At 33.9% G+C, this 26,695-nt stretch overlaps 1 protein-coding gene across 1 annotated transcript in view; it reads left to right on the top strand.

The window, feature by feature from the left end:
• The window catches only part of LOC143231314 (ADAMTS-like protein 3), a 60,512-nt gene that overhangs the window by 10,745 nt on the left and 23,072 nt on the right, over nucleotides 1–26,695 (top strand). The window contains exon 2 of the mRNA XM_076465864.1: nucleotides 19,408–19,503. Coding sequence (XP_076321979.1) covers nucleotides 19,408–19,503 — 96 coding nt within the window. The remainder of the gene's footprint in view (nucleotides 1–19,407; nucleotides 19,504–26,695) is intronic.

The following is a 26,695-nucleotide window of genomic DNA, read 5'->3' as shown; positions in this document are numbered from 1 at the left end:
TTAAAATAAACTCGTTTAGGTAAGAATTAAATTACAGTAAATGTATCTTTATTAACGCAGTAGTTATGATATACACGTCTTAATATTCCCTATTATTAGTTTTCGAACATCCTGTCTCCCACGAGGAGTATGGCAGATTATAACGCTAAAAACCCGGTTTCGATACCCGTGATGGGCGCAGCTCCGATAGCCTCCTGTGTAGTTTTGCGCTTAACTGGAAATAAATGAAAAAAATAAAACTTTCTAGTAAGAGACCGTATCGATTTAATAAGTTCATCAGTGTTTAGATTTTAAGGAATACTGTTTTTGATTTGGTTTTTATTGGTAGAACCATCAATATCTTTATAGTAATCAGATTAAACAACACAGGTTTACAGGGTGTTATATAGCTACTCTAGGGCTATCTGTGTCAGCCGTCCCTAATTTAGCACTGATGCACTAGATAGAAGGCACCAACTGAACAACACCCACTGCCAGTCCTTGGGCTACTTTTTTATCAACGACTATTGGGATTGACTGTATAATTATAATGTTCCCGCGACTGGAAGGACGAATATGTTCGATCGGCGACCGGATTCGGACACGCGATCCACAGAATGCAACTCGAGCAACCTAACCACCAATCCATGCTAGGCCTTCCTGAAATTGGACATGTTATTGACACCCGAAATATCGAAAATTCTGACGTATGGTACGATACGTTAAAAAGGGCAAATGGATTGAATGTGTAATATTTCATCTCCTAACTTATTTCCACTCAAAGCCTGCTCTACCTCTCTTAATAACAATAAAGTTGTTTCTTGAATTTTAATTACTGCAGAGAAAGACGTCTTAACAACAACATACGCTGATTGGCTCTTTCATTATTTCAGTTTAACAACAACATACGCTGATTGGCTCTTTTATTATTTCAGTTTAACAACAACATACGCTGATTGGCTCTTTTATTATTTCAGTTTAACGACAATATACGCTGATTGGCTCTTTTATTATTTCAGTTTAACAACAACATACGCTGATTGGCTCTTTTATTATTTCAGTTTAACAACAACATACGCTGATTGGCTCTTTTATTATTTCAGTTTAACAACAATATACGCCAAACAGATCTTTAATTATGAGTTCCAAAAAAAATTTGTCCAAGTGTCATGTCTGGTGATTATGTGAAACTTACAAATACAGAGACGTACTTATAAAACAGTTTTGCTTTAAGACAAATGATTAGAGCAAGGATCATTTTTTACTTTCAAAGGGGCGTGATGTTAGATGCACGTCAATGTGGAACGTTGTGATCAAGGCTGTTACTTTGATAAACTTGTCAAATACGTGTCAATAACAGTACTGATCGAAAAGAACTTGCTTTTATCACTATATAAATTTGTGTGAGCAAACTTTTGGAAATTACCTATAGAAGAAGACGACTGGAAACTATTTAAAAGTGCAAAAACTTTCAGGAGGTGATTCAGCTGATCAATTAGTTTCACAGTAGTCAGTAATTTGCAATCTAGAAACTATTACAAAACAACCATGTAAAGATGTGCTTAAACAATATTGTTGATGGAAGACTAAATCCAAGTGATGTGGTCCAAAGAGTACGTTTCTATCTTTTCTGTGGACTAAAACATGGAGCAAGCCACACAATGAGCTTTATCGTGTTGTGTCTTGCTGTCATGAAAACTGCTGGAGGTGGCGTAATTGTGTAGGAAACATTTTCAGGGCTAGGGTTGAGCCTTTCAATGTCTTTAGAAGGATGAATAACATCATATTCATTTTATACGTTGTTACCAATCATCACAATCCTGAGTTTCCGTCTTGATGAACAAAGACTCTTTCCAGACGACAATATTACAGCTCGTGCTGTCCGAACTTGATTGTAAGAGCAAGACTTTGTTGAATGGAACTCAAATTCATTGATGCATTAAAGGGCTATATGTACAGGCAAGTATTCAACAACACCTACCGTCAACTCTTAGGCTACTTTTTACCAACATTTAAGTAGAAATGAAGATACTATTACAACGCCCTCAAGGCTGAAAAGGCAATTACGTTTGATAACAAGGTTCGAACCCGAGACTTGTAGATCGTGAGTGAAATATTCAAACCATCATGCCATTTTAGTCTCTTTGTAACGTTATAGTTTAACTATTTCATAAACACTGAGTTGTGTAAAATCGTAAAATTTTATTCTAAATGTCGGGTTTATAATCACATTATTCTAACACTACTCACTCCAATCATCATGGATTTATATTTTTTTATTCAAATAAGTAGTTATCAAACGTACGTAAGGGTAATTTATTTTCCTTGTTTGTTTAGAAGATTATCCACAAGAGGGTGTACTAAAAGAAGATAACCGAAATTAGATATACAAAGTAATCACAACACGCTAATAACGTAATAATATACAAACATTTTTCAAAGCAGTTTGTTTAGGAGGTTCGTGGATATTCGTTTATTATACATAGAGAGTTTTCTGTGTGTCTCGTTCATCACTGGACCACTCCTTCTGGGGTGATAAGATATAATTCTACCTGCCTCTCCGACCATTCATTCATCGTAAAAGAACTTGAAAATAACGGAACGATATTTGTTCACAAATTCTCCCACTTTTAATATTTGTTGTTTTGTCGTGAACGATCAATAAGGAGGTGGTTTACTGTTGGAGAAACTTTCATGATCCCTTGACCAGTCTTACAAAGACAAATGATGTCATTAACTAAACACGTCTATAGGACGTGTGAGAATTACAACAGTATCATTAAACTCTTTCAGAGTTAACCTACTGTTAGCACGAGCCTAGCTCGTCGGTAAAAGGGTAGCCCAAGAGCTGGCGGTGATGACTAGCTGCCTTCCCTCTAGTCTTATACTGCTAAATTATGGACGGCTAGCGCAGACAGCCCTCGAGTAGCTTTGCGTGAAATTCAAAACAAACCAAACCATGAAATATCTTGTATACATATTTGGATATATGTAGACAGAAAGCTCTTTCATTAACACCTTCTGGTTTTAAATGAAAAAGAAAAAACACACACAAACGTTATTTGTAACATACTGAACGTATACATGTTTATTTGTTGTGTTATTCGGAAAACGCCCCCGCTAGTACAGCGCTATGTCTTCAGTTTGCAACGTTAAAATCAGGGGTTCGATTCTCCTCGGTGGGCTTAGCAGATAACCCGGTGTGGCTTTGCTATAAGAAAACACACATATTCGGAAAACAAAGATATTTAAAGTATGAAACTCGATCCATTGGTTAGTTGTCACTGAGTTCGTGAATTTCCACCAATCATAGGGGATCTTCATATTACTTGTCACTAAGTTCGTGAAATTCCACCAATCATAAGGAGCCTTCATAATATTTGTCACTGAGTTCGTGAAATTCCACCAATCATAAGAAACCTTCATGTTACTTGTCACTAAGTTTGTGAAATTCTACCAGGTGAGTTGTACAGTGTTACATGTACAACGTAAAGAATGTCAGATCTACAGTATTTTTGAAATATTAACTATGTTGGAACTTAAACTGTATTATTTTTTCTTCAAGAAAAAAAAAATGCGTTTAGTCTAAACATTTGATATATAAATTAATAAATATATTTACCAGATTTTTGGTACAATACCAAGTTTTTGATACAATAATTTTTAAATGCTATTTGCAATTAGTTCTCTTGTAACAAATGCAAAATCTTAAAAAGTCTCACTTAATATATTTTTGTACAAAGGGACCAACAATAAAAAATCTATCATATTAAATTTCAAACCGGAGTCAAAGTATCTTAAAAACAACGGAACTTACCAGTCGTTTCTGGTTTTCGTTACAACTTGGAGACAGTTCTTCCTTGAATTATTATACATGTTTTAATAGCTTGTCTTTCCACAAGATTTTGTGTAACAGTTTGGAGATCAAGAGTCCCCCCCCGGTTACAGTGATAAGTCAATGAATTTACAACACTAAAATCAGAGGTTCGATTCCCCTCGGTAGACTCAGCAGATAGCCCGATGTGGCTTTAATATAAGAAAAACACAAACAAGGGCTTGGATGACGAGGCTTAGCTCGTATCTTTTGTTTGTTTTTGAATTTCGCGCAAAGCTACACGAGGGCTATCTGCGCTAGCCGTCTCTAATATAGCAACGCAAAACTAAAGGGAAGGCAGCTAGTCATCACCCCCCCGCCAACTCTTGGGCTACTCTTTCAGCAACAAACAGTGGTAATGAAACGCCCACACGGCTGAAAGAACGAGCATGTTTGGTGGGACAAGGATTCAAATTTGTGACCCTCAGATTGCTAATCGAGCGACCTAACTACCTGGCCAGTTTTTCAAATTTATGGTACACCAACATCTGTGCAGCAATATTATAAGATCTTTCAGGGTTAATTGTCGCAGTATATCTAAATTTGATGATCACAGAGTGTCAAAATTGCTACACAACTATATGTCATGAAACATATCTCTCTGTTGTATATATACACGAATGTTCCGTTTAACTTTAATGCGAAAGTTGTAATTGTAGTAGTTTATGTAGTTTTAGTGTTAAACTTAGTTACTTATAGAAGGGATAGTTTATCGCAGGTTTGTTTCCATAACTATTTACGAATCATACGTTGTTTAGTTCACTACTTATGAATTGATAATTGTTGTATTATTGCGTCATATTGCTAGTACTTTGTAAGTTTTTCGTTGTTTCAAATGAGTTCTACTAGATCACAATATTTCGTAGTATGTGAAGCATTCTAGGCTTTTGTTAGAGTCTATATACGCGTTGATAATTTAGTTCGAGACAGAGATAGAGATAAATAGATGTAGATTACATGATTGTGAATTTAGCCATAGAGAGCATATATTGGCGATTTTAAAGTAAAATTATCACAAACTGTATTGTAATAACTGAGTAGAGAAGAATAATTCGTCTTATTAATAGTGTTCTAAAGGAACTAAACCATCCTGTGTGGACTTTAACAGAAAAGGGACAATTTTCACAGCAATGTGGTAACCAACAGTTACAGTGGTTGTTTTAAAATGAAATTATCACACTTTGTAACGTAACAACAAAGCATGGAGGGAATAATTAATCTTGTCAGTTTTACTGTAAAGTAACTGATCTAGCCTGTGTGTAATATGACGCAAAAGGGGATTATATAAAGCTCTGGATTTAACCAACATTTTATGTACGTTTGACTTTGTTTAGTGTGCTATTTTAAAAAAAGTGGACTGTGTGCCATTTGCTTATTGTTAAAATTTATCACTAAAAGTCACAGACATTTACTACAAAGAATCTAGCTCATACATATATGTAAAACATGACATTCACAGATCACATTAATGTCGCAATAGCCTCCAATGTGATGATTATAGAGTATCATAAGTTGCTGGACAACTATTGTTGATGAAAATTATCTCTCAGACCACCTTTGTGTCGCAGTAACTCCTAATGGGATAATCATGAGGTCAAAGATTGGTGCACCTAAACGACTATAATGCCAGAGTGTAGATGCAGTAGACAGTAGTGCACTCTGTTGGAGGACGCACACGTTACAGAATTTTTACAGGTTATGGTATATTATTCAAAACCAGATGATTATATGGAAAGATAGAAAGACCCCTCCCCAGCAGCACATACAGGCATGCTTTCTTCAGCAGTTGGTTATTCATAAATAGTGCAATGTTTCGTAGCATTCTCTATACTTGTCTCGTCTATGAAATACAAATGTAACATCTGATACAGTGCTATTTTACCAACGAACAGTAGGATTGACCCACGCATTATAACTTCCCTGTAGCTGATAGGGCGAGCATTTTCGGTGATAGGAATTGGATCGTGTCAATCTCAGACTGAGATCTGTGCACCTCAACACAAGGTCACGCGTGCGTTTGTTTCAGAAGTGTTTAGGAAAACATACACAAACTGACTTAATATCTTATTTGTAAACTATAATTAATCCCATATACATCATATATTACAAATTATTATCTTTCTCTGGTTCATTCTGTGTTCCATTATCTTGTTTTGTTTTAGACAAAGTTGAGTAGACTGTTTGCTTAGATTAGGTTTGGTAATACGATGTTAAAAAATAATTCTTGTTTTGCCCAGAAAATATTTAGTTGTGTGATTCAAAGAATATTTAGCTGTTGGTCTTTTATCCTTACCACATAAGAAATATATATTATTAATAAGCCAATCTGATGAAGCTCTTATGAGTTATTTGGCTTTTTAATACATTAAAAATCAGTATATATTTAAATGTTGTCATTCAGGTATAGAACGAACAACATACTCCATTTTTATATCTCAGTAACTCGGTGTATCTTTGTAATTTTTCTTATGCTACCAGTGTATGAATTAAACAGCCTTTCGGAAAATGACTCAAACTTCTGTTTAATAATGGAAGCTTTTGAGCAAACAATATTTATTACCGTATAAAGGGAGACCTTGTCTCGTTAAACCAGTTTACTTTTGAGACCAGTGATGACGTTTTTGGTTTAACCGTCAATGAACTTAGTGACGCAGGGGTACTCCATAAATTTACCTTTTGTTCAGTCAGTACTGAGACTCTTGGAGAACTAATTGAAATAAATTAAAGATATGTTTTGAGAAAAAAAAAAGCACAAATGATTGAACTTGATGCTCGATATTGGTATTGATCAAATTGGTGGTCTAGACAAACTCTCTTAGTACTCAACTTCGAGCCCAATAAAACAAAGTTTTAATGAAATATTCATGAAACTTTACGATATTTTACAACAATAAACTTGAAGCCTTGTCGATCTTTTGAAATGTATAGTCTGCACCACACCAATCAATAGTTTTCTTACACTTCAGATGAACCAATCAATGAATTTTGTTTTGCACTTCAGGTAGAGTTACAGCTACCCTTCATTGAATAAGTGCTAAGACGAATAAAGTTTTAACATTTATTTTCTAAAATTATTTTTCTATACAAAATATTATTAATAAAATACTTATAAGGGCCATTCGAAATCCATTCTCAACTAAAATTATTTCTCAAATGTTGAAACTTTAACCAGTATTTCTCGACCTGTCTCTCTTGATTTCGACAAGTTTTATAAACTTGTATGGTCTCTTCTACCGTACATATCTTTAAAACTGCAGAAGGTGCTATAATAATAGCTACTTTAACCATTGTGAAAGCGCTAGTGAAACATTAATTAGGATAACATCAACGTAAGGACGGTAAATAGACACGTTAGCCATGGTACAAACGTTGATTCAATACTAATTAAGAATTATGATGGTGTCGACATAAAGATGGCGAAAATGAGAGGAACATTCAGCAGTGAGGCTGATAACAAAGTGTGAACAAGGATGATTATGTGTTCTTGGAATTTGTAAGCAAAGAGGATTGGTTGTTCATTAACTTGGAAGAAAGGGGATTGGCTGATCATGTAATTTAAAAGAAAGGGGATTGGCTATTCATGTAACTTGGGAGAAAGGGGATTGGCTGTTCAAGTAACTTGGAAGAAAGGGGATTGGCTGTTCATGCTTGGGAGAAAGGGGATTGGCTGATCAAGTAGGTTGGAAGAAAGGGAATTGGCTGATCATGTAACTTGGAAGAAAGGTGATTGGCTGTTCAAGTAACTTGGAAGAAAGGTGATTGGCTGTTCATGTAACTTGGAATATGTTATCATTCTTATACTTCAGAGACCTGAATGGGAACTTAATTGAACAAGGTTGGTTTTGTGGTGGCCATACTGAACCATGTTAAATTGTTTTAATTAGTTCATTTACCGGGTTTAAAAGTTTTCTTGTGATTTCCAGTTTGGTGAGGATTAACCCACTTTGACAATAGAGATGACTTGAAACGGTAAGAAACGTATAACGTTTTCTTTTACATATGTTTAACTTACTTATAAGTCATTCTGAATGTCAGTACTACGCAGGTATGAGTACAACTAGTGTCTACCTTTCTACACATATCTCTCTTTTCATCTCATATTACTACGTTATTAGAACATTATGTACAACTAGTGTCTACCTTTCTACACATATCTCTCTTTTCATCTCATGTTACTACGTTATTAGAACATTATGTACAACTAGTGTCTACCTTTCTACACATATCTCTCTTTTCATCTCATGTTACTACGTTATTAGAACATTATGTACAACTAGTGTCTACCTTTCTACACATATCTCTCTTTTCATCTCATATTACTACGTTATTAGAATATTATGTACAACTAGTGTCTACCTTTCTACACATAGCTCTCTTTTCATCTCATGTTACTACGTTATTAGAACATTATGTACAACTAGTGTCTACCTTTCTACACATATCTCTCTTTTCATCTCATATTACTACGTTATTAGAATATTATGTACAACTAGTGTCTACCTTTCTACACATATCTCTCTTTTCATCTCATGTTACTACGTTATTAGAATATTATGTACAACTAGTGTCTACCTTTCTACACATATCTCTCTTTCATCTCATGTTACTACGTTATTAGAACATTATGTACAACTAGTGTCTCACTTTCTACACATATCTCTCTTTTCATCTCATGTTACTACGTTATTAGAACATTATGTACAACTAGTGTCTACCTTTCTACACATATCTCTCTTTTCATCTCATGTTACTACGTTATTAGAACATTATGTACAACTAGTGTCTACCTTTCTACACATATCTCTCTTTTCATCTCATGTTACTACGTTATTAGAACATTATGTAAAACTAGTGTCTACCTTTCTACACATATCTCTCTTTACATCTCATGTTACTACGTTATTAGAACATTATGTACAACTAGTGTCTACCTTTCTACACATATCTCTCTTTTCATCTCATTTTACTACGTTATTAGAACATTATGTACAACTAGTGTCTACCTTTCTACACATATCTCTCTTTTCATCTCATGTTACTACGTTATTAGAACATTATATACAACTAGTGTCTATCTTTCAACACATATCTCTCTTTTCATCTAATGTTACTACGTTATTAGAACACTATGTACAACTAGTGTCTACCTTTCTACACATATCTCTCTTTTCATCTCATGTTACTACGTTATTAAAACATTACGCAAAACTAGTGTCTACCTTTCTACACATATCTCTCTTTTCATCTCATGTTACTACGTTATTAGAACATTACGCAAAACTAGTGTCTACCTTTCTACACATATCTCTCTTTTCATCTCATGTTACTACGTTATTAGAACATTATGTAAAACTAGTGTCTACCTTTCTACACATATCTCTCTTTTCATCTCATGTTACTACGTTATTAGAACATTATGTAAAACTAGTGTCTACCTTTCTACACATATCTCTCTTTTCATCTCATGTTACTACGTTATTAGAACATTATGTACAACTAGTGTCTACCTTTCTACACATATCTCTCTTTTCATCTCATGTTACTACGTTATTAGAACATTATGTACAACTAGTGTCTACCTTTCTACACATATCTCTCTTTTCATCTCATGTTACTACGTTATTAGAACATTATGTACAACTAGTGTGTACCTTTCTACACATATCTCTCTTTTCATCTCATGTTACTACGTTATTAGAACATTATGTAAAACTAGTGTCTACCTTTCTACACATATCTCTCTTTTCATCTCATGTTACTACGTTATTAGAACATTATGTACAACTAATGTCTACCTTTCTCCACATATCTTTCTTTTCATCTCATGTTACTACGTTATTAGAACATTATGTACAACTAGTGTCTACCTTTCTACACATATCTCTCTTTTCATCTCATGTTACTACGTTATTAGAACATTATGTACAACTAGTGTCTACCTTTCTACACATATCTCTCTTTTCATCTCATGTTACTACGTTATTAGAACATTATGTAAAACTAGTGTCTACCTTTCTACACATATCTCTCTTTTCATCTCATGTTACTACGTTATTAGAACATTATGTACAACTAGTGTCTACCTTTCTACACATATCTCTCTTTTCATCTCATGTTACTACGTTATTAGAACATTATGTACAACTAGTGTCTACCTTTCTACACATATCTCTTTTCATCTCATGTTACTACGTTATTAGAACATTTTGTACAACTAGTGTCTACCTTTCTACACATATCTCTCTTTTCATCTCATGTTACTACGTTATTAGAACATTACGCAAAACTAGTGTCTACCTTTCTACACATATCTCTCTTTTCATCTCATGTTACTACATTATTAGAACATTACGCAAAACTGGTGTCTACCTTTCTACACATATCTCTCTTTTCATCTCATGTTACTACGTTATTAGAACATTATGTAAAACTAGTGTCTACCTTTCTACACATATCTCTCTTTTCATCTCATGTTACTACGTTATTAGAACATTATGTACAACTAGTGTCTACCTTTTCTACACATATCTCTCTTTTCATCTCATGTTTTACTACGTTATTAGAACATTATGTACAACTAGTGTCTACCTTTCTACACATATCTCTCTTTTCATCTCATGTTACTACGTTATTAGAACATTATGTACAACTAGTGTGTACCTTTCTACACATATCTCTCTTTTCATCTCATGTTACTACGTTATTAGAACATTATGTAAAACTAGTGTCTACCTTTCTACACATATCTCTCTTTTCATCTCATGTTACTACGTTATTAGAACATTATGTACAACTAGTATCTATCTTTCTTCACATATCTTTCTTTTCATCTCATGTTACTACGTTATTAGAACATTATGTACAACTAATGTCTACCTTTCTCCACATATCTTTCTTTTCATCTCATGTTACTACGTTATTAGAACATTATGTACAACTAGTGTCTACCTTTCTACACATATCTCTCTTTTCATCTCATGTTACTACGTTATTAGAACATTATGTACAACTAGTGTCTACCTTTCTACACATATCTCTCTTTTCATCTCATGTTACTACGTTATTAGAACATTTTGTACAACTAGTGTCTACCTTTCTACACATATCTCTCTTTTCATCTCATGTTACTACGTTATTAGAACATTACGCAAAACTAGTGTCTACCTTTCTACACATATCTCTCTTTTCATCTCATGTTACTACGTTATTAGAACATTACGCAAAACTGGTGTCTACCTTTCTACACATATCTCTCTTTTCATCTCATGTTACTACGTTATTAGAACATTATGTAAAACTAGTGTCTACCTTTCTACACATATCTCTCTTTTCATCTCATGTTACTACGTTATTAGAACATTATGTACAACTAGTGTCTACCTTTCTACACATATCTCTCTTTTCATCTCATGTTACTGCGTTATTAGAACATCATGTAAAACTAGTGTCTACCTTTCTACACATATCTCTCTTTTCATCTCATGTTACCACGTTATTAGAACATTATGTACAACTAGTGTCTACCTTTCTACACATATCTCTCTTTTCATCTCATGTTACTACGTTATTAGAACATTATGTACAACTTGATCTATCTTTCTTCACATATCTTTCTTTTCATCTCATGTTACTACGTTATTAGAACATTATGTACAACTAATGTCTACCTTTCTCCACATATCTTTCTTTTCATCTCATGTTACTACGTTATTAGAACATTATGTACAACTGGTGTCTACCTTTCTACACATATCTTTCTTTTCATCTCATGTTACTACGTTATTAGAACATTATGTACAACTAGTGTCTACCTTTCTACACATATCTCTCTTTTCATCTCATGTTACTACGTTATTAGAACATTATGTACAACTAGTATCTATCTTTCTTCACATATCTTTCTTTTCATCTCATGTTACTACGTTATTAGAACATTATGTACAACTAATGTCTACCTTTCTCCACATATCTTTCTTTTCATCTCATGTTACTACGCTATTAGAACATTATGTACAACTGGTGTCTACCTTTCTACACATATCTCTCTTTTCATCTCATGTTACTACGTTATTAGAACATTACGTACAACTAGTGTCTACCTTTCTTCACATATCTTTCTTTTCATCTCATGTTACTACGTTATTAGAACATTATGTACAACTAGTGTCTACCTTTCTACACATATCTCTCTTTTCATCTCATGTTACTACGTTATTAGAACATTACGTACAACTAGTGTCTACCTTTCTTCACATATCTTTCTTTTCATCTCATGTTACTACGTTATTAGAACATTATGTACAACTAGTGTCTACCTTTCTACACATATCTCTCTTTTCATCTCATGTTACTACGTTATTAGAACATTATGTACAACTAGTGTCTTCCTTTCTACACATATCTCTCTTTTCATCTCATGTTACTACGTTATTAGAACATTATGTACAACTAGTGTCTACCTTTCTACACATATCTCTCTTTTCATCTCATGTTACTACGTTATTAGAACATTATGTAAAACTAGTGTCTACCTTTCTACACATATCTCTCTTTTCATCTCATGTTACTACGTTATTAGAACATTACGCAAAACTAGTGTCTACCTTTCTACACATATCTCTCTTTTCATCTCATGTTACTACGTTATTAGAACATTACGCAAAACTGGTTGTCTACCTTTCTACACATATCTCTCTTTCATCTCATGTTACTACGTTATTAGAACATTATGTAAAACTAGTGTCTACCTTTCTACACATATCTCTCTTTTCATCCCATGTCACTACGTTATTAGAACATTACGTACAACTAGTGTCTACCTTTCTACACATATCTCTCTTTTCATCTCATGTTACTACGTTATTAGAACATTATGTACAACTAGGTGTCTACCTTTCTACACATATCTCTCTTTTTCATCTCATGTTACTGCGTTATTAGAACATCATGTAAACTAGTTGTCTACCTTTCTACACTTATCTCTCTTTTCATCTCATGTTACTACGTTATTAGAACATTATGTTTTAACTAGTGTCTACCTTTCTACACATATCTCTCTTTTCATCTCATGTTACTACGTTATTAGAACATTATGTACAACTAGTGTCTACCTTTCTACACATATCTCTCTTTTCATCTCATGTTACTACGTTATTAGAACATTATGTACAACTAGTATCTATCTTTCTTCACATATCTTTCTTTTCATCTCATGTTACTACGTTATTAGAACATTATGTACAACTAATGTCTGCCTTTCTCCACATATCTTTCTTTTCATCTCATGTTACTACGTTATTAGAACATTATGTACAACTGGTGTCTACCTTTCTACACATATCTCTCTTTTCATCTCATGTTACTACGTTATTAGAACATTACGTACAACTAGTGTCTACCTTTCTTCACATATCTTTCTTTTCATCTCATGTTACTACGTTATTAGAACATTATGTACAACTAGTGTCTACCTTTCTACACATATCTCTCTTTTCATCTCATGTTACTACGTTATTAGAACATTACGTTACAACTAGTGTCTACCTTTTCTTCACATATCTTTCTTTTCATCTCATGTTACTACGTTATTAGAACATTATGTACAACTAGTGTCTACCTTTCTACACATATCTCTTTTCATCTCATGTTACTACGTTATTAGAACATTATGTACAACTAGTGTCTTCCTTTCTACACATATCTCTCTTCTCATCTCATGTTACTACGTTATTAGAACATTATGTACAACTAGTGTCTACCTTTCTACACATATCTCTCTTTTCATCCCATGTTACTACGTTATTAGAACATTATGTACAACTAGTGTCTACCTTTCTTCACATATCTTTCTTTTCATCTCATGTTACTACGTTATTAGAACATTATGTACAACTAGTGTCTACCTTTCTACACATATCTCTCTTTTCATCTCATGTTACTACGTTATTAGAACATTATGTACAACTAGTGTCTTCCTTTCTACACATATCTCTCTTTTCATCTCATGTTACTACGTTATTAGAACATTATGTACAACTAGTGTCTACCTTTCTACACATATCTCTCTTTTCATCTCATGTTACTACGTTATTAGAACATCATGTAAAACTAGTGTCTACCTTTCTACACATATCTCTCTTTTCATCTCATGTTACTACGTTATTAGAACATTATGTACAACTAGTGTCTACCTTTCTACACATATCTCTCTCTTTTCATCTCATGTTACTACGTTATTAGAACATTATGTACAACTAGTGTCTACCTTTCTACACATATCTCTCTTTTCATCTCATGTTACTACGTTATTAGAACATTATGTACAACTAGTATCTATCTTTCTTCACATATCTTTCTTTTCATCTCATGTTACTACGTTATTAGAACATTATGTACAACTAATGTCTACCTTTCTCCACATATCTTTCTTTTCATCTCATGTTACTACGTTATTAGAACATTATGTACAACTGGTGTCTACCTTTCTACACATATCTCTCTTTTCATCTCATGTTACTACGTTATTAGAACATTACGTACAACTAGTGTCTACCTTTCTTCACATATCTTTCTTTTCATCTCATGTTGCTACGTTATTAGAACATTATGTACAACTAGTGTCTACCTTTCTACACATATCTCTCTTTTCATCTCATGTTACTACGTTATTAGAACATTACGTACAACTAGTGTCTACCTTTCTTCACATATCTTTCTTTTCATCTCATGTTACTACGTTATTAGAACATTATGTACAACTAGTGTCTACCTTTCTACACATATCTCTCTTTTCATCTCATGTTACTACGTTATTAGAACATTATGTACAACTAGTGTCTTCCTTTCTACACATATCTCTCTTCTCATCTCATGTTACTACGTTATTAGAACATTATGTACAACTAGTGTCTACCTTTCTACACATATCTCTCTTTTCATCCCATGTTACTACGTTATTAGAACATTACGTACAACTAGTGTCTCTGCCTTTCTTCACATATCTTTCTTTTCATCTCATGTTACTACGTTATTAGAACATTATGTACAACTAGTGTCTACCTTTCTACACATATCTCTCTTTTCATCTCATGTTACTACGTTATTAGAACATTATGTACAACTAGTGTCTACCTTTCTACACATATCTCTCTTTTCATCCCATGTTACTACGTTATTAGAACATTACGTACAACTAGTGTCTACCTTTCTTCACATATCTTTCTTTTCATCTCATGTTACTACGTTATTAGAACATTATGTACAACTAGTGTCTACCTTTCTACACATATCTCTCTTTTCATCTCATGTTACTACGTTATTAGAACATTATGTTGCAACTAGTGTCTGCCTTTCTACACATATCTCTCTTTTCATCTCATGTTACTACGTTATTAGAACATTATGTACAACTAGTGTCTACCTTTCTACATATATCTCTCTTTTCATCTCATGTTACTACGTTATTAGAACATTATGTACAACTAGTGTCTACTTTTCTACACATATCTCTCTTTTCATCCCATGTTACTACGTTATTAGAACATTACATTGCAACTAGTGTCTGCACCTTTCTTCACATATCTTTCTTTTCATCTCATGTTACTACGTTATTAGAACATTATGTACAACTAGTGTCTGCCTTTCTACACATATCTCTCTTTTCATCTCATGTTACTACGTTATTAGAACATTACGTTGCAGCTAGTGTCTGCCTTTCTGCACATATCTCTTTTCATCTCATGTTACTACGTTATTAGAACATTATGTAAAACTAGTGTCTGCCTTTCTGCACATATCTCTCTTTTCATCCCATGTTACTACGTTATTAGAACATTACGTACAACTAGTGTCTGCCTTTCTACACATATCTCTCTTTTCATCTCATGTTACTACGTTATTAGACATTGTTATGTACAACTAGTGTCTGCCTTTCTGCACATATCTCTCTTTCATCCCATGTTACTACGTTATAAGAACATTACGCAAACTAGTTGTCTGCCTTTCTACACATATCTCTCTTTTCATCTCATGTTACTACGTTATTAGAACATTATGTAAAACTAGTGTCTACCTTTCTACACATATCTCTCTTTTCATCTCATGTTACTACGTTATTAGAACATTATGTACAACTAGTGTCTACCTTTCTACACATATCTCTCTTTTCATCCCATGTTACTACGTTATAAGAACATTACGCAAAACTGGTGTCTACCTTTCTACACATATCTCTCTTTTCATCTCATGTTACTACGTTATTAGAACATTATGTAAAACTAGTGTCTACCTTTCTACACATATCTCTCTTTTCATCCCATGTTACTACGTTATTAGAACATTACGTAAAACTAGTGTCTACCTTTCTACACATATCTCTCTTTTCATCTCATGTTACTACGTTATTAGAACATTATGTACGACTAGTGTCTACCTTTCTACACATATCTCTCTTTTCATCTCATGTTACTACGTTATTAGAACATTATGTACAACACCTCCATAATTACAATGTACAGCTTATATTAAACTTTATGTCTTTTCTTATGTGCTATTTCTGTAAATCTTTTTCTGTATATTTTTCTTATCTTTATAGATGCATTTGCACTTACTTATCGGCCCCTATTGAATTGGCGGTAAGTTTATAAAGACTTTATGAACATACAGAGCCCGGCATGGCCAGATGGTTAAGGCACTCGACTCGTAATCCGAGTAATTAGGGACTGCGAGAGCAGATAGCCCTCGTGTAGCTTTGCGCGAACTTCAAAACAAAGAACTAATAATAATTAAATGGGGTTTCAGTTACCTACGATGAACGGAGTACAGACAGCCCATCGTGTAAGTTTGAGTTAAAATAACTAAATCCTTTATTTCGATTTATTAATATAAGGATCCAAGATTTGAAGAGTTGTCGATTAATAATTTGCTCCTACTTGATCTTTGTTATCGCTTGTTTATGTACTGTTAATTATGATACCTGATCTTTGTTATCGCTTGTTTATATACTGTTAATTATGATACCTGATCTTTGTTATCGCTTGTTTATGTACTGTTAATTATGATACCTGATCTTTGTCATCGCTTGTTTATGTGCTGTTAATTATGATACCTGATCTTTGTTATCGCTTGTTTATGTACTGTTAATTATGATACCTGATCTTTGTTATCGCTTGTTTATGTACTGTTAATTATGATACCTGATCTTTGTTATCGCTTGTTTATGTACTGTTAATTATGATACTAGATCTTTGTTATCGCTTGTTTATGTACTGTTAATTATGATACCTGATCTTTGTTATCGCTTGTTTATGTACTGTTAATTATGATACCTGATATTTGTTATCGCTTGTTTATGTACTGTTAATTATGATACCTGATCTTTGTTATCGCTTATTTATGTACTGTTAATTATGATATCTGATCTTTGTTATCGCTTGTTTATGTACTGTTAATTATGATACCTGATCTTAGTTATCGCTTGTTTATGTATTAATTATAATACCTGATCTTAGTTATCGCTTGTTTATGTATTAATTATGATACCTGATCTTTGTTATCGCTTATGTATTAATTATGACACCTGATCCATGTCATCATTTTTTTATGTTTTGCTAATTCTGTCAAACTTTCAGGCCAAAATATTTCGAAGGTAGTTTCTTAAAAATTTTAATTGCAATGAAAAAAGCTATTAGGTTTATCTTGAAGAAGCAATTTTATTTTAAAACGTTTGGGAAAAAATGAATTTCGAGAATATTCCACGCACACTAAAAGTTCAGCTACATATGTAATAACTAACTTTTTTTCTGAATGCAACTCGAAAAGCTTTTAAACCTAAACTATTCTCAGAAAGTGTAAGAAAAACGAAGTTAGCTTGAAGTAATACAATGTAAAGAGTTAATCAAAGAGTTCGAAACACAGAACGATTGTTCTTAATAAAACCTACAAGAACTTGTTTGAATTTCGCGTGAAGCTACAGGAGGGCTATCTGCACTGGTCGCTCCTAATTTAGCAGTGTAAGTTCGCGCGCAAAGCTACACGAGGGCTATCTGCGCTAGCCGTCCCTAATTTAGCATTGTAAGGCTAGAGGGAAGGCGGCTAGTCATCACTATCCTCCGCAAACTCTCGGGCTACTTTTTTACCAACGAATAGTGGGATTGAACGTAGCATTATAACGCTCCCACGGCTGAAAGAATGAGCATGTTTGGTGTGACGGGGATTCGAATCCGTGATCTTCAGATTGCGAATCGAATGCCTTAACTACCTGGCCATACCAGACCGCTGTTAAAGCAACCATTTGTGTTCTTCTCACCACTGGTATCGAAACTTGATTTTAGTGCTTTAGGCCACCAGATTTATTCGAAGGATTAAGTTACAACAGCTTGTTGTTATTCGAGGAGATTTTAAAAGTGTGAACAGAATGTCATTGTTCAGCTTCATAAGTAAATATTATATTTTTGTCATTGAAAATGGTTGAATTTTGAGATACGTGTTTGTCCTCTACAATCAAAATTAACTGTTTAACTTTTGTGTTTGTCTAACATTCCTGGCGATGTGGTGTTATAACTTAACAACGAACGAACTGTGTTATACAACACTTAGACAAAAGTTAAAACGAACGATGTTATATAATACTTAGACAAAATATGGCTTTTCAGAAAGCGTAAGAAACCAGTAAATGCATGGATTACTGTTATTTTTTAATTTTTCTGGTAAAACGGTTTATCCAGGTGGTTGAGTTCTCAGGTAGGAGATGTTTTATCCCACGCAACATACACGCCTGTTTTCAGCTACCACTGTAAGCATCGTATAGGCGTGGAAAGGCCACAAACGAAAGATCGACCCTATAAGTAATCATTAAACTACAAGTACAGAGCATTTTTATAACGTTTTCCCCATTAACCTGTTTCAAGGAGAAGAGAATAAAGATATTTTTTATAAAATAGACGGTATCGTTCAATGGTTATATCTTAACCATAGTTAGCTCTCCAAATACACGAAGAACAAACAAGTCACTTCAGTAACGGTTAAAAGACCATTAAATGAATCATGAAGAAATCCCTGAGCAGCTATGCACACGAGTGTAGGGAGCTTGACTCGCAACCTGTGTGTCGTGAGTTCGAATCCCAATTTCAAAAAATACGTTCGCCTTTTCAACCGTAGGGGATTACAATTTAACGGTCAATTCCACCTTTCGTTGGCAAAAGAGTAATCCAAGAGTTGGCGGCGTGTGAAGTTGAGTACCTGCCTTCCCTGTAGTGCATCACTTCCAGTTTAGAGATGGCTGACAAAGACAGTCCTCCAAGTAATCTTGTATGAAATCCAATGAACCAATGAACATTTTACTTGCAACGATTCTAGTGATTGAAAATATTTGGTTTGTTACTTGTCTCCGATGGATCACTGTTAATGTTTTATATTTATGTTTGTTTATTAGAGAAAAGCCATGTTGTAAATATTGCAAAATTACCTCTGCCCCACTGATTGTCTTGTGTTTATGTATCTATATGTCCATACCATTAAAGCATGAATAATTCATTTCACTTTGGCTACTATTTCAGGTCATCTTCTTGGACTCTGGTCAGCCGGAACTTGGTACATATGTTTCCAACAGCACAAATACGGATTTACAGAGTTGGACACATCTGAATGTCAACGTAAGCAAAAATAAATGTCTGATTGGTTTCGCTTCCGAAAACCAATAGAGCATTGTTCTGGTTTTGTTTTACTTCACCCTTGTAACTTATATTACCATAGTTTTCCTTTTCAGAATATAAAAAATTGACACTACTAACGTATCTCCTTACATTACTGAGTTGACACTACTAACGTATCTCCTTACATTATTGTGTTGACACTACTAACATATCTCCTTACACTATTGTGTTGACACTACTAACGTATCTCCTTACATTACTGAGTTGACACTACTAACGTATCTCCTTACATTATTGTGTTGACACTACTAACGTATCTCCTTACATTATTGTGTTGACACTACTAACGTATCTCCTTACATTATTGTGTTGACACTACTAACGTATCTCCTTACATTACTGAGTTGACACTACTAACGTATCTCCTTACATTATTGTGTTGACACTACTAACGTATCTTCTTACATTATTGTGTTGACACTACTAACGTATCTCCTTACATTACTGAGTTGACACTACAAACGTATCTCCTTACATTATTGAGTTGACACTACTAACGTATCTCCTTACATTATTGTGTTGACACTACTAACGTATCTCCTTACATTATTGTGTTGACACTACTAACGTATCTCCTTACATTATTGTGTTGACACTACTAACGTATCTCCTTACATTACTGAGTTGACACTACTAACGTATCTCCTTACATTATTGTGTTGACACTACTAACGTATCTCCTTACATTATTGTGTTGACACTACTAACGTATCTCCTTACATTATTGTGTTGACACTACTAACGTATCTCCTTACATTACTGAGTTGACACTACTAACGTATCTCCTTACATTATTGAGTTGACACTACTAACGTATCTCCTTACATTATTGAGGTTGACACTACTAACGTATCTCCTTACATTACTGTGTTGACACTACTAACGTATCTCCTTACATTACTGAGGTTGACACTACTAACGTATCTCCTTACATTGTGTTGACACTACTAACGTATCTCCTTACATTATTGTGTTGACACTACTAACGTATCTCCTTACATTACTGAGTTGACACTACTAACGTATCTCCTTACATTACTGAGTTGACACTACTAACGTATATCCTTACATTATTGTGTATCTCCTTACATTATTGACACTACTAACGTATCTCCTTACATTATTGTGTTGACACTACTAACGTATCTCCTTACATTATTGAGTTGACACTACTAACGTATCTCCTTACATTACTGAGTTGACACTACTAACGTATCTCCTTACATTATTGTGTTGACACTACTAACGTATCTCCTTACATTATTGAGGTTGACACTACTAACGTATCTCCTTACATTATTGGGTTGACACTACTAACGTATCTCCTTACATTATTGTGTTGACACTACTAACGTATCTCCTTACATTATTGAGTTGACACTACTAACGTATCTCCTTACATTACTGGGTTGACACTACTAACGTATCTCCTTACATTATTGTGTTGACACTACTAACGTATCTCCTTACATTATTGAGTTGACACTACTAACGTATCTCCTTACATTATTGTGTTGACACTACTAACGTATCTCCTTACATTATTGTGTTGACACTACTAACGTATCTCCTTACATTACTGAGTTGACACTACTAACGTATCTCCTTACATTATTGTGTTGACACTACTAACGTATCTCCTTACATTATTGTGTTGACACTACTAACGTATCTCCTTACATTATTGAGTTGACACTACTAACGTATCTCCTTACATTATTGTGTTGACACTACTAACGTATCTCCTTACATTATTGAGTTGACACTACTAACGTATCTCCTTACATTATTGAGTTGACACTACTAACGTATCTCCTTACATTATTGAGTTGACACTACTAACGTATCTCCTTACATTATTGAGTTGACACTACTAACGTATCTCCTTACATTATTGAGTTGACACTACTAACGTATCTCCTTACATTATTGAGTTGACACTACTAACGTATCTCCTTACATTATTGTGTTGACACTACTAACGTATCTCCTTACATTATTGAGTTGACACTACTAACGTATCTCCTTACATTATTGTGTTGACACTACTAACGTATCTCCTTACATTATTGAGTTGACACTACTAACGTATCTCCTTACATTATTGAGTTGACACTACTAACGTATCTCCTTACATTATTGAGTTGTACTGTATCTCCTTACATTATTGAGTTGACACTAACGTATCTCCTTACATTATTGAGTTGACACTACTAACGTATCTCCTTACATTATTGAGTTGACACTACTAACGTATCTCCTTACATTATTGAGTTGACACTACTAACGTATCTCCTTACATTATTGAGTTGACACTACTAACGTATCTCCTTACATTATTGAGTTGACACTACTAACGTATCTCCTTACATTATTGTGTTGACACTACTAACGTATCTCCTTACATTATTGTGTTGACACTACTAACGTATCTCCTTACATTATTGTGTTGACACTACTAACGTATCTCCTTACATTATTGTGTTGACACTACTAACGTATCTCCTTACATTATTGTGTTGACACTACTAACGTATCTCCTTACATTATTGGGTTGACACTACTAACGTATCTCCTTACATTATTGTGTTGACACTACTAACGTATCTCCTTACATTATTGTGTTGACACTACTAACGTATCTCCTTACATTATTGTGTTGACACTACTAACGTATCTCCTTACATTATTGTGTTGACACTACTAACGTATCTCCTTACATTATTGTGTTGACACTACTAACGTATCTCCTTACATTACTTGTGTTGACACTACTAACGTATCTCCTTACATTATTGTGTTGACACTACTAACGTATCTCCTTACATTACTGGGTTGACACTACTAACGTATCTCCTTACATTATTGTGTTGACACTACTAACGTATCTCCTTACATTACTGTGTTGACACTACTAACGTATCTCCTTACATTACTGTTGACACTACTAACGTATCTCCTTACATTATTGTTTGACACTACTAACGTATCTCCTTACATTATTGTGTTGACACTACTAACGTATCTCCTTACATTACTGAGATTGACACTACTAACGTATCTCCTTACATTACTGTGTTGACACTACTAACGTATCTCCTTACATTATTGTGTTGACACTACTAACGTATCTCCTTACATTATTGTGTTGACACTACTAACGTATCTCCTTACATTACTGTGTTGACACTACTAACGTATCTCCTTACATTATTGTGTTGACACTACTAACGTATCTCCTTACATTATTGTGTTGACACTACTAACGTATCTCCTTACATTATTGTGTTGACACTACTAACGTATCTCCTTACATTACTGGGTTGACACTACTAACGTATCTCCTTACATTATTGTGTTGACACTACTAACGTATCTCCTTACATTATTGTGTTGACACTACTAACGTATCTCCTTACATTAACGTGGGTTGACACTACTAACGTATCTCCTTACATTATTGTGTTGACACTACTAACGTATCTCCTTACATTATTGTGTTGACACTACTAACGTATCTCCTTACATTATTGTGTTGACACTACTAACGTATCTCCTTACATTATTGTGTTGACACTACTAACGTATCTCCTTACATTATTGTTGTTGACACTACTAACGTATCTCCTTACATTATTGTGTTGACACTACTAACGTATCTCCTTACATTATTGTGTTGACACTACTAACGTATCTCCTTACATTATTGTGTTGACACTACTAACGTATCTCCTTACATTATTGTGTTGACACTACTAACGTATCTCCTTACATTATTGTTGACACTACTAACGTATCTCCTTACATTATTGTGTTGACACTACTAACGTATCTCCTTACATTATTGTGTTGACACTACTAACGTATCTCCTTACATTATTGTGTTGACACTACTAACGTATCTCCTTACATTATTGTGTTGACACTACTAACGTATCTCCTTACATTATTGTGTTGACACTACTAACGTATCTCCTTACATTATTGTGTTGACACTACTAACGTATCTCCTTACATTATTGTGTTGACACTACTAACGTATCTCCTTACATTATTGAGTTGACACTACTAACGTATCTCCTTACATTATTGTGTTGACACTACTAACGTATCTCCTTACATTATTGTGTTGACACTACTAACGTATCTCCTTACATTATTGTGTTGACACTACTAACGTATCTCCTTACATTATTGTGTTGACACTACTAACGTATCTCCTTACATTATTGTGTTGACACTACTAACGTATCTCCTTACATTATTGTGTTGACACTACTAACGTATCTCCTTACATTATTGTGTTGACACTACTAACGTATCTCCTTACATTATTGTGTTGACACTACTAACGTATCTCCTTACATTATTGTGTTGACACTACTAACGTATCTCCTTACATTATTGTGTTGACACTACTAACGTATCTCCTTACATTATTGTGTTGACACTACTAACGTATCTCCTTACATTATTGTGTTGACACTACTAACGTATCTCCTTACATTATTGTGTTGACACTACTAACGTATCTCGCATTATGTGGTACTACTAACGTATCTCCTTACATTATTGTGTTGACACTACTAACGTATCTCCTTACATTATTGTGTTGACACTACTAACGTATCTCCTTACATTATTGTGTTGACACTACTAACGTATCTCCTTACATTATTGTGTTGACACTACTAACGTATCTCCTTACATTATTGTGTTGACACTACTAACGTATCTCCTTACATTATTGTGTTGACACTACTAACGTATCTCCTTACATTATTGTGTTGACACTACTAACGTATCTCCTTACATTATTGTGTTGACACTACTAACGTATCTCCTTACATTATTGTGTTGACACTACTAACGTATCTCCTTACATTATTGTGTTGACACTACTAACGTATCTCCTTACATTATTGTGTTGACACTACTAACGTATCTCCTTACATTATTGTGTTGACACTACTAACGTATCTCCTTACATTATTGTGTTGACACTACTAACGTATCTCCTTACATTATTGTGTTGACACTACTAACGTATCTCCTTACATTATTGAGTTGACACTACTAACGTATCTCCTTACATTATTGTGTTGACACTACTAACGTATCTCCTTACATTATTGTGTTGACACTACTAACGTATCTCCTTACATTATTGTGTTGACACTACTAACGTATCTCCTTACATTATTGTGTTGACACTACTAACGTATCTCCTTACATTATTGTGTTGACACTACTAACGTATCTCCTTACATTATTGTGTTGACACTACTAACGTATCTCCTTACATTATTGTGTTGACACTACTAACGTATCTCCTTACATTATTGAGTTGACACTACTAACGTATCTCCTTACATTATTGTGTTGACACTACTAACGTATCTCCTTACATTATTGAGTTGACACTACTAACGTATCTCCTTACATTATTGTGTTGACACTACTAACGTATCTCCTTACATTATTGAGTTGACACTACTAACGTATCTCCTTACATTATTGTGTTGACACTACTAACGTATCTCCTTACATTATTGGGTTGACACTACTAACGTATCTCCTTACATTATTGTGTTGACACTACTAACGTATCTCCTTACATTATTGTGTTGACACTACTAACGTATCTCCTTACATTATTGTGTTGACACTACTAACGTATCTCCTTACATTATTGTGTTGACACTACTAACGTATCTCCTTACATTATTGAGTTGACACTACTAACGTATCTCCTTACATTATTGTGTTGACACTACTAACGTATCTCCTTACATTATTGTGTTGACACTACTAACGTATCTCCTTACATTATTGTGTTGACACTACTAACGTATCTCCTTACATTATTGAGTTGACACTACTAACGTATCTCCTTACATTATTGAGTTGACACTACTAACGTATCTCCTTACATTATTGTGTTGACACTACTAACGTATCTCCTTACATTATTGTGTTGACACTACTAACGTATCTCCTTACATTATTGTGTTGACACTACTAACGTATCTCCTTACATTATTGTGTTGACACTACTAACGTATCTCCTTACATTATTGAGTTGACACTACTAACGTATCTCCTTACATTATTGTGTTGACACTACTAACGTATCTCCTTACATTATTGTGTTGACACTACTAACGTATCTCCTTACATTATTGTGTTGACACTACTAACGTATCTCCTTACATTATTGAGTTGACACTACTAACGTATCTCCTTACATTATTGTGTTGACACTACTAACGTATCTCCTTACATTATTGTGTTGACACTACTAACGTATCTCCTTACATTATTGTGTTGACACTACTAACGTATCTCCTTACATTACTGAGTTGACACTACTAACGTATCTCCTTACATTATTGTGTTGACACTACTAACGTATCTCCTTACATTATTGAGTTGACACTACTAACGTATCTCCTTACATTATTGAGTTGACACTACTAACGTATCTCCTTACATTATTGTGTTGACACTACTAACGTATCTCCTTACATTATTGAGTTGACACTACTAACGTATCTCCTTTCATTATTGTGTTGACACTACTAACGTATCTCCTTACATTATTGTGTTGACACTACTAACGTATCTCCTTACATTATTGAGTTGACACTACTAACGTATCTCCTTACATTATTGAGTTGACACTACTAACGTATATCCTTACATTATTGAGACTACATGATTTCTTTTTTTAAGATATTTCATTTATATTTATTCTTTGAACACCACACTTATGAATTTCAATGGGAAGAGAACGACAGACCCAAAGATTAGTTGTTTGTTACTGAATTGCGCCTCAAAAATAAATACGTAACCATAAAAACGCACGTGCGATTGAAATATACATATATATACAGTCATGTGAAAAAGTTAGGACATCCTATGAAAGCCTTTGTATTTTTGTAACATTTTTGGATATATACATATTTAATCTCAATTTTATACAATACTGAGAGATTATAGGAATATAACCAAACAATTAAAACTGAAGGAAAGACTTTTAAAGATCTTCTGTAAATGTAATTCTACAAAAATGCATATTCTAACTGAGAAAAATGTTAGGACACTCCCACATTTATTCCCACTTTAAATG

This window comes from Tachypleus tridentatus, chromosome 11 (assembly GCF_004210375.1).
Source record: "Tachypleus tridentatus isolate NWPU-2018 chromosome 11, ASM421037v1, whole genome shotgun sequence".
Lineage (NCBI taxonomy): Eukaryota > Metazoa > Arthropoda > Merostomata > Xiphosura > Limulidae > Tachypleus > Tachypleus tridentatus.
Note: the sequence above shows the minus strand (reverse complement) of the source record. Positions and strands in the feature narration are given on the sequence as shown.